The sequence below is a fragment of the Podarcis muralis genome, chromosome 14 (assembly GCF_964188315.1).
Source record: "Podarcis muralis chromosome 14, rPodMur119.hap1.1, whole genome shotgun sequence".
In the NCBI taxonomy this organism is placed as follows: Eukaryota; Metazoa; Chordata; class Lepidosauria; order Squamata; family Lacertidae; genus Podarcis; species Podarcis muralis.
The window spans coordinates 42,994,473-43,011,632 of NC_135668.1; the positions used below are offsets into that span (position 1 = coordinate 42,994,473).

The following is a 17,160-nucleotide window of genomic DNA, read 5'->3' on the forward strand; positions in this document are numbered from 1 at the left end:
GAACCTAGATTGTTGTGTCTCTCTCTTCCTCCTTGCCTAGGTTATTCCCAAGGACTATAAAACCATGACTGCTCTGGCAAAGGCCATCTCCAAGAACGTGCTCTTTGCTCACCTGGATGATAATGAGAGAAGGTAGGATATGATCCTCTGATTTCACCTTATTCACATTTTGGTTATCCATTGCTAGCTGAGTGCCCATCTAGGACTGGCAACAGGAATGGATAATCAAGCTGGGTTTTAGCCGAGCAGTTGAGCAGCGGTTTATTTCACTTATTCATTTGTTAAATTTGTGCTCTTCTTTCCACCAAGCGGTAGACATTTAAGGGTAAGATGGTCACAATAACCTTACTTGACCATTGAGACCTCTCGAGAACTGCAGGCACTGCATTTGATTCAAATTGTCTTCTGAGTTGAGCTCAGTGCAAAGGTGGATCTAAGAGAGAGCGCCCGGTGCGGTTGCACCAGGCATGGGGCTTCTGGGGCACTGCAGCAGGAACCACAACTATGACAACCATCAGAAGGTGAGAGGCAGTGGGGGGTGGGGTGGGAGGCCGCTGCCAGATTTTGGCATTTCATAGGGCGCCACTGAAATTTGAGGCGCCAAAGTCTGCCGCTATTCAATGTCATCCCGTTTAGTGAGTTTGCCACAGAAACCCGGCATGCACAGCACTGATTGGCTGTGGCCTATAGCATCGTTATCCCCTAGAGCAGTGTTCCCCAACCTTGGGCCTACAGCTGTTTTTGGACTACAACTCCCATCATCCCTCGCTAGCAAGACCAGTGGTCAAGAATGATGGGAATTGTAGTCCAAAAACAGCTGGAGGCCCAAGGTTGGGGAACACTGCCCTAGAGAACCTTTGCAACTCTTTTAAAACTGATTGTGTTTTTTGAAAAAAAACTAAGGTGACATGCGGATGTTTGAATGAATAAAGGTATACTCAGTGCTTAATAATAATAATAATAATAAAGATGAGAGCCTGCATAAGGGGAAGGATGGCTGTAGCCCAGTTGTGGGTTCAAACCACTACTATGTCATTTACGTTGTGGATGCAGGAGGAAAACAGGCTCACCCATAGAAGAAAGATTCAGTGGGTCTCCTGTTTTAACGTTCAGTTTATATACATCTGTAAGTAACGTGGTACAGCTCAGCTTTGCAGAGGGTGCAGTCCACAACCCGTTCACTGCAGAGCAGCCCAGTCAACTTTAATGGAATGCTTCCGGACTAAATAAGTTATGGATTACAGCCTAGGTTTCTTGACCTGAGCGGCGCTGCATCTTGTGAGGTGGCAGCTGGGCTTATCCTTGTCCTTTGTTTCCAGAAACAAAGGTGGTCTTTGAATCAGCTACAACAGCTGTAAGAGCCTGGTATGCCCTGTTCTGTCAGCTGCTGCGCGCGGATATTTAGACTGCCCGTAACAGAATACTTCAAGCATTTGCTAACTCCAGATGATTTTGTCGTTTGTTCTTTCTTTTCTTTTTTTTAAAGTGGGGCTATGCAGTATTTTAGTGGCTGGTGGTAAGGATGGATGGCAGCCACAATGTGAGTGCTTCCTGGGAAGAATTTGCATGTCTGTGCATTCCGTGTCACAGGCATCCCTCAGGTGCTTAGGGTCGTGTCTTTGGCAGTAGACAAGCCCATTTTTTTGCAGCTGGACTGATGGACGATGAATGACTCTCCTTCACTGGAAGTTTTTGAGCAGAAGTTGGATGGTCATCTGTCGTGGAAGCTCTAGCTGAGATTCCTGCATTGCAGGGGGCTGGACCCCCTCGGGATCCCTTCCAACTCCACAATTCTATGAGGATGGTGATGTGTCCTACTTTACAGAGGAGAGGCCTCCATCTGAAAGCAATCCTCAATTTTAGGGGTGGGGGGAGCCTGTTTATATTTTAGGGAGTATTTTAAAATTTGCACCTATACATACAAATTTTCATACATACATTTTATGCCAATCTGCACAAATCTTCCCCTGTTTTTTATTTAGCAATGTGCTTTCCCCTCTTTTTAACGATGCGTAGTTAACCCACGACCAATCTGCATGGTACAATGCTGTGACATCACAGAAGGAGCATTCCTCTAAGAAATAGGCACCAAACTAGATGGAAAGCATTTATATTTTTGTGTAATGTGCAGGAGTGTGTGTGTGTGTGTGTGTGATTTCAATTAGGACTGCAACACGGAAAGGGGAAAGGAGAAGTTGTTGTTTTACTCTTTCCATCTGCCTCATGTTCCTGATGGAAATTAACCCCCCTACAGCTTTTGGTTTGCTCCTCTGAGAGCCAGTGTGGTGTAGTGGTTAAGAGCAGTGGACTCGTAATCTGGTGAACCGGGTTCGCTTCCGTGCTCCTCCACATGCAGCTGCTGGGTGACCTTGGGGGAGTCACACTCTCAGCCCCACTCACCTAACAGAGTGTTTGTTGTGGGGGAGGAAGGGAAAGGAGAATGTTAGCTGCTTTGAGACTCCTTCGGGTAGTGATAAAGCAGGATATCAAATCCAAAATCATAATCTTCTTCTCCTCTGGAGAACGTTTACATGTAGGCTTCCATATTTGAGTGGGTGGGGATTAGCGCAATAGCGCTGAGATCCATGCCCTTTCCTCAGATCCAAGGCTAATGGGAAGTCCAGCGATTGTTTGGCCACTTGGTTGCCGAAAAAGCTTTGGTTGGGCACCAAAACCCCTCAGTTGCACAGTAACCAAACCAGTAAGCCCCCTCCCCCAGGACAGTTTTCCCTCCAGGGAACAGTGTGCCATAGCTCAGTGGTAGAGCACTTCCGACGTCAAGACCTGTTCGACAGAGAGATGGACTCCCTTGGAAGGTGATGGACTCTCTTTCATTGGAGGTTTCCACAAAGAGGTTGGATGGCCATCTGTCAGGGACTCTTTAGCAGTGTTGAGCTATAATTCCTGCATTGCAGAAGGTTAGACTAGATGATTCTTGGCATGGGATCTGGAACCCCATATCTGGGTGTTCCCTGACTTCGCATCCAGCCCACCCAATTACGTTGCATTTCACATAACTAATCCTTGTACATTTCTCAGCATGCCATTAATCATAGCACATTAAGGTCCTACAATATCTGCTCAGACATACTGCTGCTCCTGTTTTTCAGATTCCGTTTTTTGCCATGATCTCAAATCACAGCCAGCCACCACGGTGCACATACTGCCTTTTGAGTCCCATGATTTCATCGGGGGAATTATTTTGTTCCTGCCTTTTCAGCTGAAAGATCAAGTGGTTCATGTCTGGTCATAAGAGGGTAGCCATTTTGGTCTTTGCCACCTGGTGTCACTGTGTTCAAGAAATTTGAATATACATTTACACAGTGCTCTTTTTCTATAAAAAGAGGTGCTGGAACTCACCATGAACACCTCCCTCATTCTCTTAGCGTGGCAGTGGCACCCACCAGAGACATGCCGGAACTGAATTCCTGTGAGTTCCCCCTGGGGGGAAAAAGCCCCGCATAGTGTGACACTGATCAGGCAGCCAAAAAAGACAAAATCTTTAATTGTCAGAAACAGAAACATTACATTATCGTTTAATTCACATTACACTTCTGTTTGGTTGTAACAGAGCATCTCTAGCGGGCATAGGCAAACTTGGCCCTCCAGATGTTTTGGGACTACAACTCCCATCATCCCTAGCTAACAGGACCAGTGGTCAGGGATGATGGGAATTGTAGTCCCAAAACATCTGAAGGGCTGAGTTTGCCTATACCTGATCTCTGGAGTAAGAGGACAACCTGCCACTTCCAGCAGGGAAGGAGGTGGACCTGCCCTCCTTGATTTGCACAGGATGTCTGGATAGCTGTTTGTATGGACACATCTGGCAGTCCCATAACTATTGGACTGCATGCACACCTGAGAACTGTAGTTTACTCCCACAGAGCTATGATTCCCAGTGCCCTTAACCAACCAGAATTCTCAGGATTATTTGGGGGAAGTCATGTGCTTTAAGTGTTTGGTATGTACCTAGCTGCAGAGAGGGCCTTTTGTATGGCATGAACAGCATTGAAGCTACACAACTTGGCATTAATGCAGCCATAGGCTACTTGCCTTGCCCACAGTGCCAGTCTAGACCTCTGGCCAGGAAGTGCCAGCCCCACAACCGCAGGGATGGATGCTTCCACTTCCATGTTGTTTTAAAGTGGGAGGCTAAAGTCCAACAGGTGGTGATGAGGAAGACAGCTTGAAGCCACATCTGGAGAAATGTGCTTTTGCTCTGCATTCCTGCAGCTGCTTCTCCTATGTTCTTCCAGGTTGCCCTGTTTTAACATTCATCGTATGGCCTTTCCCATGATTGCAATTCCAAGTGTGCCTCTTTATTCCATGGTATATATGAGATACCCCTCCCTTCTTATGCACGCACCAGGCGATTGGATTATCACGCCTCCCCAGAGATGGGATATCTATCTATCTCTGTGTTTGACCCAGGCTGCTTTGCTGAGAGGCTGAGAACATCACTAAAACAGACTTGAGGGCTTAAATGGAAAGACGTCATACCATTGGAGGGATGGAAGAGGAGGAGGAAGTTTGTACTGGCAGAAATTGTGAGGCTTTGTTTTGGAAGCTGCTCTGCCTTCTACCCAGTGGGGCAGAGGGAAAGCATGTTATGTCAAAGCAAGAGGCAGGCTTAAAATCACAGATCTGTAGAGCTGGAAGGGACCTCAAGGTCATCCAGTGCAACCCCTTGCAATGCAGGAATCACAGCTAAATAATCCTTGAAACATGGCCGTACAAACTGTGTTTGAAATCTCCAATGAAGGAGAATCCACCATTTTTCACGGTAGTCCGTTCTGCGATCAAGCAGCTCTTACCGTCAGAAAGTTCTTCCTATTCTTGAGATGGATTCTCAAGCTGTTGGGTGGTATATACCGTATTTCTCGCTCTATAGGATGCACTTTTTCCCCTCCAAAAGTGAAGGGGAAATGTGTGTGCGTCCTATGGAGCGAATGCAGGCTTTCGCTGAAGCCTGGAGAGCGAGAGGGGTCGGTGCGTACCGACCCCTCTCGCTCTCCAGGCTTCAGGCAGCTATCCGCAAGTCTTTGGAGCGCGGTGGGAGTTCCCGCCGGGCTCCGAAGGCTTGCGGATAGCAGCCTGAAGCCTGAAGCCCGGGGAGTCCAACTCCCGCTGCGCACCCCGGGCATCAGGCAGCTATCCGCAAGCCTTTGGAGCCCGGCAGGAGTTCCCGCCGGGCTCAGAAGGCTTGCGGATAGCAGCAAGCTCCGGGAGTGAAGGCGAGGTTGTGCGCAAACTCGCCCCCGCTCCCAGACCCGTTCTGGGGGCTGGGGTTGGGGGAAGCTTGGGTTTCCCCCAGCCCCACGGCTAAAAAGGAAGCCAAGACAGCGAGCTTTTTCTTTATTCCCTCCCCTAAAAACTAGGTGTGCCCTATGGTCCGGTGCGCCCTATGGAGCGAAAAATACAGTAAATACTGTTAATGAAATTAAGTGAAGAAAGGAATAGCCTTTAGGGAGGGATCATATCTCAGTGGTATAGAACATATGCTTGGGTTACAGAATGTCCCATGTTCAACCCCTGACATCTCCAGGTAAGCGAATCAGGTAGCTGGAGACGGAGGGAGGAATCTGGAGAGTTCCTGGGGATGACAACACTTTGATACTGTGCGCAGAAAGACGAAAGAGAGACACTTTCTTCCTTGCTTACGATACTAGAACCTGGGACAAGCCAATGAAACTGTTTATTGGAAGATTCAGAGCAGACAGCCGCAAATCCTTCTTTGCACAACACCTTGCTAAACTGTGGAACTCACTGCCACAGGATGTGGTTATGGTTGTTAGCTTGGATAGCTTGAAAAGGGGGTGAGACTAATTCATGAAGGATAAAGCTATGTGCTACCTCTACTGCCAGAGGTGGCAACCTCTGAGTAGCAGCTACTGGGAAATGCACTTCTCTGAATTTTCTGAAGCAGTTCTCCAACCGAAATAAATGCATATATTGGGGGAAGCGTGCACAGAAATGAAAATAGCATCCGAAAATGCCCCATGCTAAGAAAAATGTGCACAGAACTTATTATTGTTATTTCATTTATGAATCACTTCCCACGAGGCATTCCAAGGCTATTCACAACATAATAAAAGCATTTATAAACAGGTACACACATATAAAAACTTATACAATTGCATATATAAAACATTATACTCCCACACACAGGGTTAAAATAACTGCATGTATAAAAACAATGGGTTGTATTAATAAACTTATCTTTGTCCTGTACTTTAATTTTAATGGTTCTATTCTAAGTAGGACTAGCATAGATTACAACCCGTTTAAAAAACAACAGCAGTTTTTTAAAACAAAAAAACAAAAACCAGCATATATATTTTCATGCAGACTTTTAAAAAATTGCAGACTGAAGTGGAAATGGGGTAATATGAACCAGAGACAAGAAAATAAAATGAGAGTGACAGATCCGTCCCTCTCCATCCAAGCCCCCCAAATAAACAGCCTCCTCAATTTGATATTGTTTTTTCAACTTGGATCCCGTCACCTCCTTCCTTACAATGGAGTCGGATTTAATTAAGTATATGAAACTCCATCTGCTTGTAGATATCTCCCACCCCGACCACTGAATCATTTCCTTTCTTGAAGTCTCACCTAGAAGTTCCTTCCTTTTTGCAATAGGCCCTAGTTTATTGCCATCTTAATCACTTTCCTCCACCCCCTGCCCCCATCGCCACATCCTTGCATTCTTCCTTTGCTGGAAGCAGCCAGCAGAAACAATTGGAGGCGGAACCAAGTTGAGCGCAGATTTCACTAGAAGGAAATCTTATACCGAGTCAGAACCCATCTAGCTCAGTATTTCCAACACTGGCAGGAAGCAGCCGGTTTTACTCCGGCATCTCTTTCTCAGCATTACCTGGAAAGACGGGGGTTTGAACCCAGGACCTTCTGCATTCAAAGCAGCTGCTCTGCCACCAAACCACAGCCCTTTGCCGATCATAGTAGCAAACTTTAGTGTGCAACTCTGTTCCTGGTGGTAGGTGTCTGGATCCATTGGGTTGGGTATAATGTTAGCTCTACTCAGACCAGACCCGTTAAAAAGAATGGGCTCACTTAGGTCCATTGGGTCTGTTCTGAGTTTAGGGCTCACTTTCTAGACAGAGCTCAGCGTTTTAAAGAACCATGTCAGACTGTTGCTCCGTCTAGTTCAGTATTTTGATTGGCAGGATTGTTTTCCAGCCTCACCTGGAAAGACCAGGGATCAAACCTGGGGCTATTTATTTATTTAGCATGCCAAGCATGTTCTCTGCTATGGAGCTATGCCCCTTCCTCATAGGAAAATTTATGAGGTTGCTTATTTTGTTAAAAGGAAGTGAGGGATTTGCTTCTTGAGGTGCGGAATAGATGCAGCGGAAAATGCGTAACTCAGAAGTACACAGTGGCTGTGTTAGGTCTAACAGCATACCCCTAAACCGTCCCGATTTAAGCGGGACATCCTGGAATTACAGAAGCAATCTCAGCTTCTGATTGGATGCCCTGTTTTTTGGGTCTTGCGCGAATAGCTGGCTGGTGCCAGAGTGCCAAACCTAAAGACTCTAGGGTTTTTTTTGGTAACCTTGAGCGAGTCACCTGTCTCCTGGGACAGCTCAGGACCAAAAGACAAGCGTCCCAGTTTTGATCAGTGGGGTGTTGGAAGGTATGTAACAGTGCATTTTCATTTTTCGGGGGGTGCATTTTCATTGGCATCATGACTGGGGGGTGGGTGTTAATTAATCCTCTACACCACAGGAATTCCAGCCCCGGTGAAAACAGGTGTTACTTGTGCCTACTCTCAATTTTAAAAGGATGCTTCCCTCTTTCCATGTGATGCATTTATCATCATGTCTACTTTGGAGCAAAGAATGGTTCTGATGGATTTGGTGCTGCTTCAGTGCAGAGAAATGGACCAGATAACCTTTTCAGTGGGGCTTCCTAGCCCTGATCTTCTTGGACTTCAAGTTTTAACCGAAAGGAATTTGCACAGTGACTTTCCTAACGTTTCATTCAGAAATAAAATGTCAAGGCCATGCATTTTTTCCTCTTTCTTTCTTATTTTGGCTGGGGTAATTTTGGCTCAGCCTTATGTCAAGCCCTCAAGGGGGTGGGCGGCGGCGGTGGGGGGGCAAGGATTGTAAAGCATTTCCCCCCTTCCTTTGCAGTTAACATTTAGAGAGATTAGAACGCCAGAGGCCATTTTTTTCCTGAGCTGTTTTATAGAAGAAGGCCTGATCGCACTTGTCTGAGCCACATACCTGCTTGAAGTCATATTTGCAAAGGAGGTTATTGTTGTCAGCGTTTGATTAACAGAACTGTATAAAGCAGGCAGTGGCAGCAAAAACAACAAAAAAAGCAAAAGTCAAAGATCATAAAGAAAGTTAGAGGTGAAACGTGTTGATTTTGCGAATCCAACAAAGGGAGATTTCTTCCATTTGTAGTGGGGGTGCATTAAAGCAAAGAGGTTTGGGAACTGTGTGGTTGAAACCTTAAGAGAAAGCTCGCAAGCTGAGTTACTTATTAGATTTTGTTAAAAAAAGAATTCAGCCCCTATATTCCTGTGAGATCCAGATCCTACGTGTTTTGACCATTTCAAAGCTGTTATTTGCCAAAGCACAGAAGAGAACATGTCAACCAACAAAGCAGGGTAATCAGAAAAATCTGGAAACAACTGAGCTTCATTAAGTTGTCAGCAATGCTGAAGAAGAGAGTTAATTATCAAGAAGAATTAAATAAATGGAATCAGTTAACAGCTGAGGTAAAAACAGAATTAATTGGATATTTCGGGTGTTCATGTGGATTACTTTGTTAGATCAAGAAAATGAAAAATATAAGGCAAGTAAAAGAATTATACCTTTTCTTTCAAGCACGGATCTCTAGCTCTGGAGATTGGTCTTGACATGAAGGAGATATCATGCAACTATATTATATTGTGATAATTTATTCAAGCAGTTTTTATCTCACCATTCATCAGAAGTGATGCCAGGGAACCTAACAGATCCAAAGGTTTTCTCTCATCTGTTCAATACTCATAGCCTTTTCAGCGGCGGCTCCCCATTTGTGGAATGCTCTTCTCAGGGAAGCCAGCCTGTTGCCATTGTCTGTCTTTAGGCAACAAGCAACAACATGCTAATTTGCCAGGTTTTGAATTGGAAGGGTAGTTGGCTATTAAAGGAGATTCCGGCGAAATACTAGGAAGAACTTTCTGATGGTAAGCGTGTTGAATGGTCACTTTAAAATGTGAAGGTTCATTATTGTTTCACAAGTTGTGTATGTCTTTAAGGGCCAGGGCAAATAACGAGACCCAGTCTTACAGCTGTGAAACATAGCAGGTGCTGCTGAGTTGTGTTAATCAAGCTGTGTCAGCAATTGGGTGTAGTATATAAGGAGCAGCACCTAGCTCTCCCATTACCCTGGGGGATGGGTTGGTGGTTGGGTCTGGTTTGTTGATGATGTATTTAGTGTATAAGGAATTTTTGTTTTTGTTATTAAAACCTTGTTTAAGTTACCGTATTTTTGAGTCCCTTTTTAATCCATGGTCTCCCCAGCAAGCTCCCTGCAGGGCTACTAAACTGCAAATAGCCAACAAAGAGCAGATGGGAAGAGATAGTGGAACGGACTCCCTCGGAAGGTGGTGGACTAATCTTCACTAGAGGCTTTTAAGCAGAAGTTGGATGGCTGGCTGTCATAGATACTTTAGTTAAGATTCCTGAATTGCAGGGGGTTGGACTAGATGACCCTTGGGGTCTCTTCCAACTATACTATTTAATGATTCTATGCCTTTGTATCCCAGCTTTTTCTCCAAGGAGCTCAAGGTGGTGTACATGGTTCTCTCCCTCCTCATTTAATCCCCACAATAACCCTGTGAGGTAGGTCAGGCTGAGGGATAGTGATTGCCCCATGATCACCCATGACTGAGGGGGGATTTCAACAGAGTGCAGTCAGTACTTGTGGTTGTTTTCAGTTCACAAGCAATACACAGTTGATGACTGTCCCCTGCCTCCCATTTGCATAGCATTTCCTTGCACTGAAGTGAATGGTATGGAATATGGTAATGGCGATGTCATTAATTATGTAACTGATGACATAAAATTCCACTACAGTGGACAGCGAGGCGAATAATGTAGTTTTTGCGATAAGCTGAACTGCAGTGAAGCAGACACAGCGCAGCATGTGACTGATGGGCAGGGCAGAAATCAGTGCCTTTTTAACACCCCATTTCCCCATGCTTAAGTTCAGTTCTGCATATTTCAACATGACTTTGTGATATCTTAGGAAACAAGTCCTCATGAAAATTCAGCAGAGTTTTCTGTGTATAACGTACACATTTTTGTCTGCAGTTCTGCCTAACAGACACATTTTTGCAGTGCAATTTCCCTGTCTACAATGCATTCTCATATGCCGTTTTCACCAATACATGCATTTTCATGCACACTTTGCACTAGCAAATGCATCTTTGCACAAATTAGTTGGCTGTGGAACTGCACTGCAAAATTCAGAGGAGTGCAAATTTCAAAACATGGCTATGTTTCAGCTTGGGTATTATTTCAGATGGTGTGAATTAAGTAGATCCGCCTATATATATATATATATATATATATATATATATGAATAGAAATTCTGCATTCATCCGTAGTCACAATAAGGCTTAGGAAAAGAAGTTGCTGTAAAGCTGCTGGTGTGAAGGGGATGCAGAGACGTAAGAGGAAGGGAGGGGTTTCTTCAAATGAGCTTCCTCAGGAGCTCAATCATGATATCTTTTGGCAGCTGGCACCAGAACTCAGTATTTGCCAGTTCCTTCCCTTCTCACTCCCCACTGCTGCCTGCCATTCATTCTCTAAGCTCCATCCACGATTGTGCAGAAGGTTCCTTTCCCAGAAGTTCAGCATGGAGCGAAGGGTAACACTTTAGTTCATGATGGTCATTTCCACTTTCTCTTCCTTCTGAAGCAACATGGTTGGTGTGTGTGTGTGTGTGTGTGTGTGTGTGTGTGTGTGCCTAGGGACTTGAGAAATGTTGCATCATCCTAACAATGTTAACCAGGGCTCTCTCTGTAGCAGGGATGATACCCAATGTGGCATCCTTCAGAGGTTTTTGGACTCGCAACTCCCATCGCCTCCAACCAGTAGTGGTCAGGCATTATGTGCCAAGGGCTCTTCAGTTCCATCAGGATCTGCCATGGTTTGGTAGCTCCAGGTGGAAGGCGAGGAGGAGAAGGAGAAAGGATAAGAAGCGGGGGCAGAGAGAGAGTTTGAAGGCAGCCACCTAGGTTCGGAGGGCTGAGTCAGTGTCACTCAATGCTACCTTGTAAGTAGGAGTGAAACCACCATAAAAACAGTGTCCCCCAACTCATGGGGATGAGCCAGAATTATACTGTATTCTTTTATGGTAAGGTAGTATCAAGTGTGCATTAGATACGTTTCCTCTGAAAATATAAAAATGGGACATGAAAATCCAGAATCAATAATAGTTGTCATTATCCCTCACCCCAACCACCCGAGTCTTTTTGTTTTTTAAGCGTAATAGAGAGGCAGCTTGATTAAAATAGCATCATGTTTACTAGATTGGTATTTATAACCCAACAAAATCACGGCACATTAATTATCTGAAATTTAAAGTAGCAGGTGCTTATTCCTGCTCATAAAACTGTCTCGTCTATCTTATGTACCAGGTTCCTGCATTTTCATTTGGGAGAGAATGGCTGAGGGAGATCGAGCCATTTTGTGTTGCAGTGGTGGGTCTCTGTAACTGGTGGGCTCTAGGGCGGGGGTGAACAGCTTCAGGCCTGAGGGCCCAAACTGCCCTTCCAAGCCTCTCTATCTGGCCCTGCAAATTGCAGGCATGGATCCCCTATGTGGACTGGGACTACAGTGGATGGGGGTGGTAAAGGCTTAAAGTCTCTGTGTATTAGGTTCTGCTTGCTGATTTAGCCACAGCCGTTTGGTTGGCCACTGTGAGAACAGAATCCTGGATTGGCCTGATCCAGCAAGGCTCTTCTTATTTGCTTATGCTTGGCTCCTGATCTGGATCAGGCCCCTTGCCATAAAGCTATGCAGCATGTAGTTTGAGCCTCAGTCCGAATGTGTTCAATAGAGCTCATATCAAAGACTGCAGCTTTAAATTTCTTTAATCAGCTGACTAATCTGTTAGGGCTGTCTCCAGACATGTGTGGAGTGTACCCAAGAGTGCTATTTTTTATTTTTAAAAAAATTAAAGCACAGCTTCTAGAAGAAGTTTATAATGAAAGCACTGAGCATAGACTTTTCTGGCTTTCCATCCTTCTGTTCTGGCAGCCATACATGAGGATGAAATTCTGGTCCAGCCAGTAAAATCCTGGCAGGTGTGGAAGTGTCCTGGCTGAGCCGTTCAGCTGCTTTATCATTTGAAAACAAGAAGAAAGGAGGGCAGACAGTGAAATCTGGCAGTCAGGCCCAGAGGCCTGCATCTCTCTCAGCCGACTCCTGTGTGTGAAGTGCTAAATCTCTGGGAAAAAAGAGGTGCTCCATTCAATTTGGGTGCTGTACAACTGCTACCAATTAAAACAACAAAACATTCAATGGATTTGCCGTCTGGGGCAGGGAGGGAAGGGGGAAATAGGCTTTCAGAACAATGTTGAGTAAAACAGGCTCTCCCTTTTTGGTCAGCGTGCTGCTGCAACAGTGCTGCAAGTCGTCATGAGGTAAACATGTGCTCACCAGGGCCTGCATACGTTCCTCAGCTCCTTCACGCATGCACACGTGGAACTAAGGGCAGAGGCGTTTTTAGGGTGGCGCGACTGGTGCGGCTGCACCTGACGCCATGCTGCTGGGGGCGCCGAATTTTAGCATTGCCCAGGGCGCCATGACATTTGAGAGCCCAAAACCCGCTGCTGCTAAGCTCTTAGGGACAGATAAGCAGGAGACACACACACCCTGAAGCTGATTGAGACTGATGAACAAACTGGGCTCATTAATGCCCGCCATTTCATAAGGAAAGCGAGACTCCCATCACAAGCAGTTTTTGAAACTGCATTGGAAGGCCTTCATTGATCCTAGTACAAAGCGTATGTAGCTGGCATTCAGCCTGTACAGCAGCACTGGGGCCTGGTGGGGTCTGGTGGAGAGCCACACCTAAATCTAGGGCTGGGGAGCAGTGCTGGGGAACCTCAGGCCCAGGGCCATTTGCAGCCTCCCAGACCTCTGGGCTCTCCTCAGGCCACTCGCCTTTTCCAGTCACACCACCTACTGGCTTCCTTGAGGTTTTCCCCTTGACAGGAATGCATTATTGGACTCCCATGACGCCTCTAGGTTCCCTGGATAGAGAGCATACCCTCCAACATTTCTCCGATGAAAATAGGGACCTCCCATTCCATAACGATAATTCTTACTATTTCTACCCCACACATCTTACTGGGTTGCCCCAGTCACTCTGGCCAGCTTCCAATATATCTATATAAACAGAATAAAACATTTTTTAAAAAAAATACCTATACATGATTGTCTTCAGATGGCCCAGGGGTTCGGATGAGAGGGGTGTGCGAGTGCGCATAGAAACTGCCTGTACTGAGGTAAAACTTCTGTACATTGCTCTTCCTGATTTTGCCTCTGGCCCAGTCCGCCATGGGCATGTGGTCCTTGGGAAGGGCACTCAAATGAATGTGGACCCTGGACTGAAACAAGGAGAGGGCGGTGGTGAAACTGGGAGAGGGAAGAGCTGAAAGCAGAAGCGCATCAGTCAGAAGGTGCTGCTCTATTGACCAGAGCCCCATTCACACCATGCATTTAAAACACTATGATGAATTCCATTTCATTTTTATAAATACCACATTAGGTAAAGGTCTGGTTCACTACAGTAACAATTCCCCCCCCCGTTTTTGCAATGTACGCAATATCCTTTTTGTTCTCTTTTGTTTTCTGCATGGGTACCATTTCTTGTTTCTTTTTGTGCCTTATTTCACTCTGTGCACTTGTAACTTTGTATTTCCCCCCAATAAAAATATATATTAAAAAGCGCTATGATACTAATTTAAACACTCATGTTCCCCGCCCCTAAGAATTATGGGAGCTGTTGTTTGTTAAGGGTACTGCTTAAAGTGGTATAATACTGTTTTAAATGTGTAGCGCTGATTGGTCCACAGTTAAAACAACAATTTAAAGACAGCCAAGAGGCCCAGATTAAGTCAGTTTTTCTAAAAGGCCCGGATAAACAAAAATATATTAGCCTGGTACCCAAAAGAGTACAAAGATGGCACCAGGCCAGCCTGTTTTGGAAGGCTGCTCCATAAGCAGATGCTAAGAGTAGAAAGGCCCACTCTGTGGTGTTTACTCACCTCACTTCATTCAGAGGGAGCACCCAGCGCATGGCGTCCAAAGAGGTTCTTAAGCATTGGGTCAGGTGGAAGAGGCAGTCTTTCAGGTAACCTGCTCCCAAGTCATTCAAGGCTGAATTTAATCCTCAGGCTATGAGAATAGGCCATCATGAAACAAACCACACACACACACACACACACACACACACACACACACACAGCTTTTCCATCCCCTCAAACAACACTTTTCAGTGTATAAAATTCATGCATTCAGATGTCACCCATAAGTGAATACAGTGGTACCTCTGGTTGCGAACAGGATCCGTTCTGGAGGCCCATTCGCAACATGAAAAGAGCACAACCTGAAGCGCCGTATCTGTGCAGGTCCGTGGCGCGATTTGGCGCTTGTGCACATGTGCGAAACATGATTTAGCGTTTCTGTGCATGCACGAGCGGCGAAACCCGGAAGTAACTCTTTCCGGTACTTCCGGGTCGCCGCAGGACGTAACCTGAAAGAACGTAACATGAAGCAAACGTAACATGAGGTATGACTGTTTAACAATCCAGGAACAAAGTGACGTTATCTACCTGGGTGAACCGGCCCTCAGGTTTGAGCCCAAAGGAGTAAGGCAGCGTCGAGTACAAAAGTTCAGGATTAAGTGGTTTGTGGGGTGGCAACGTCCATTGTCCTTGCTGTGAAGGGTGCCTGTGATGTTTGCTCAGAGCTGGTTGTTATCATTTGAAGACATCGGCAGCCAGCTTATTACAGACAAACACGAGGAGGAGGGCCATTTCCTACTTTGTAGTGTTCAGCATGAAAGACCCGGAGGAAGCTTTTGAAAAGGAGCATCAGCAATATTTACTTAACCGAGTGTAGGCAAACACATGGGAGGCCTGGAACTGCTGGGATTTCTTAGTAAGAAGTGATACTGGGATTTAAAAGTCTTACTCAGGAGAAATGTGTTGTGAGCTTTCTGGAACGGATGCCAAAATACCTCTGCAGGTGAGCTAATGTGCCATCATTTACACACTTCTTGTACACAGAGTCTTCCAGTCCTCTTTGCATAAGTAAGAATGACTATATGCGTTACAAGACAGAGATGGTATTTATAACTCTAGAAGAAACTTCAGTAGCTTTCAGGGCTCTCTGCATGTTAAAACCTGCAGCAAGTCTTTGATAGCCACAGCCATTAAAAAAGAAAAGAAAAATCTTCTAAAATTTGATTTTCTTAGAGAAGGCAGCTGGGGTATTTTTGGTCATTATCCAGTAGATAAAACTTTCGTGTCTGAACAAATTCTCCCATCTTCTTTTTGCTCATCTAGCTAACACGAACCTTAACATTACATGCTTGTACCTTTTTCTTTTTTTGCTTAGAATTTGATGTATCGTGGTAGAGCACGGTATCAAAAAAGCACTCAGCAATTCCTGCACTTAACCTCTCTTCCTCCTCGCAGGGACTTTGGGAAGGTTTTCTGATTACAATGTGAAGCCAGGCAGAATGGACCAGCAGAGCTCTGCACACCAGGATGGTAGTTTCCTAGATCATAGAATTACAGAGTTGGGAGGGAGAAGAACATTTCATCCAACTCCCTGCACTGCAGGAATATGCAGCTATCCTGTTGTAGTCCCATGCTGCTCAGTCACAGCAGAGCTCAGTGGTAGGCGAGGCCAGCCAACCAGCCACGTCTCAGGGGGGTACTTGCCTGGGGGCAGAGTCCATATGCCAGGTTCAGTCCAGTCCTAAGGTCAGGAGTATCTCAGTTCACGCAATCAGACAGTCCAGGGGTCAAGGAAGCTGAGAGTCCAAGGTCGCAAGAAGCAGCAAGGTCTGGCCAGGAACGACAAATGTTGTTTCCAGCAACTGACTGAGGCTGGAAACCTAGCATAAGAAAGCTGGAGCCAGCTGGTTCTTATCAGGAGCAAGAAGGCTGATCAGCAGCAGGTGGAGTCACTCTGCCTCCTGCTCCTTCAGGCTGCTGCTCAACAGGTGAAGCTGATCCCTGGCCTATGACATATCCCTTACAGGATTGAACCTGCAACCTTCGTGTTATCAGCACCACACTCTAACCAACTGAGCTATCCAGGCTGTTTGGTCCTGAGGTCCACAGAGGGGAGAGAACATAAGAATGTACAGCGAGCCTTGCAGGATCTGATCAGCAGCTTATTAGGTCCAGCATTTTATTCTGAGATTGGCTAACTAGGAGGCGTCAGCACTTTTCCACTCAATTTTATTTATTTCATTTTTATTGACTCTGTACCCCACCTTTTTCATTAAGTGGTATATAATTCTTCTAAATAATCATACATATGCAGGGTTGTAAATTGCACTGGGAGCCTTCACAGGTCCAGGAGGCTGCCTGATTTAGCAGTTTCCCGTCAGCTTTTGGAGGGCTGCAAAGATGCTTGGGTGTGGGGTTCACCCGCAGCGCCCCCCCCCCCAATTTCCCTTGCACAAATGAGTCGAAGGTTGAAAGAGGGCCCTCTGTCTCCTTCGAATCTGGGCCCTTTTGGTTTTTATCCCGGGATTGTTGGAACTGCAGCCTTTAAAATGTGTTTGACATTGTTTGCCCTTCTCAACATCATCTTCACATGCTGTTCCGAAAATCCTTTGGCTCAGAAGGCGGGATAATAATAAACAGAGGTAATAAATAAACAAAAGAACAAATAAACATGCGGCTTTGACTGCTCCTGCTCCACCCCACCTCCTGTGAGGTGCTCTCCTTGTGGGCTCAGTTGAGGGTGTTGGGTGCCTTGAGGCACGTCCTTTGTCTTGGGTAATAAAAGTTCAGCAGAGCAAGGAAAATGCAGAACACCTGTCGGGTCTGTCAAGCCTTAATCTACGGATTATAATGGTTTTTAAATTATGAATTTGTGACAGGCA

The 17,160-nt window shown here is 45.6% G+C and overlaps 1 protein-coding gene across 6 annotated transcripts in view; it reads left to right on the forward strand.

Moving 5' to 3' along the window:
- Positions 1-17,160, forward strand: part of PRKAR1B (protein kinase cAMP-dependent type I regulatory subunit beta) — a 119,276-nt gene that overhangs the window by 24,453 nt on the left and 77,663 nt on the right. For all 6 annotated transcript variants that reach the window (XM_028705700.2, XM_028705701.2, XM_028705699.2 and 3 more), the window contains one exon: positions 41-132. In XM_028705700.2, coding sequence (XP_028561533.1) covers positions 41-132 — 92 coding nt within the window. The remainder of the gene's footprint in view (positions 1-40; positions 133-17,160) is intronic.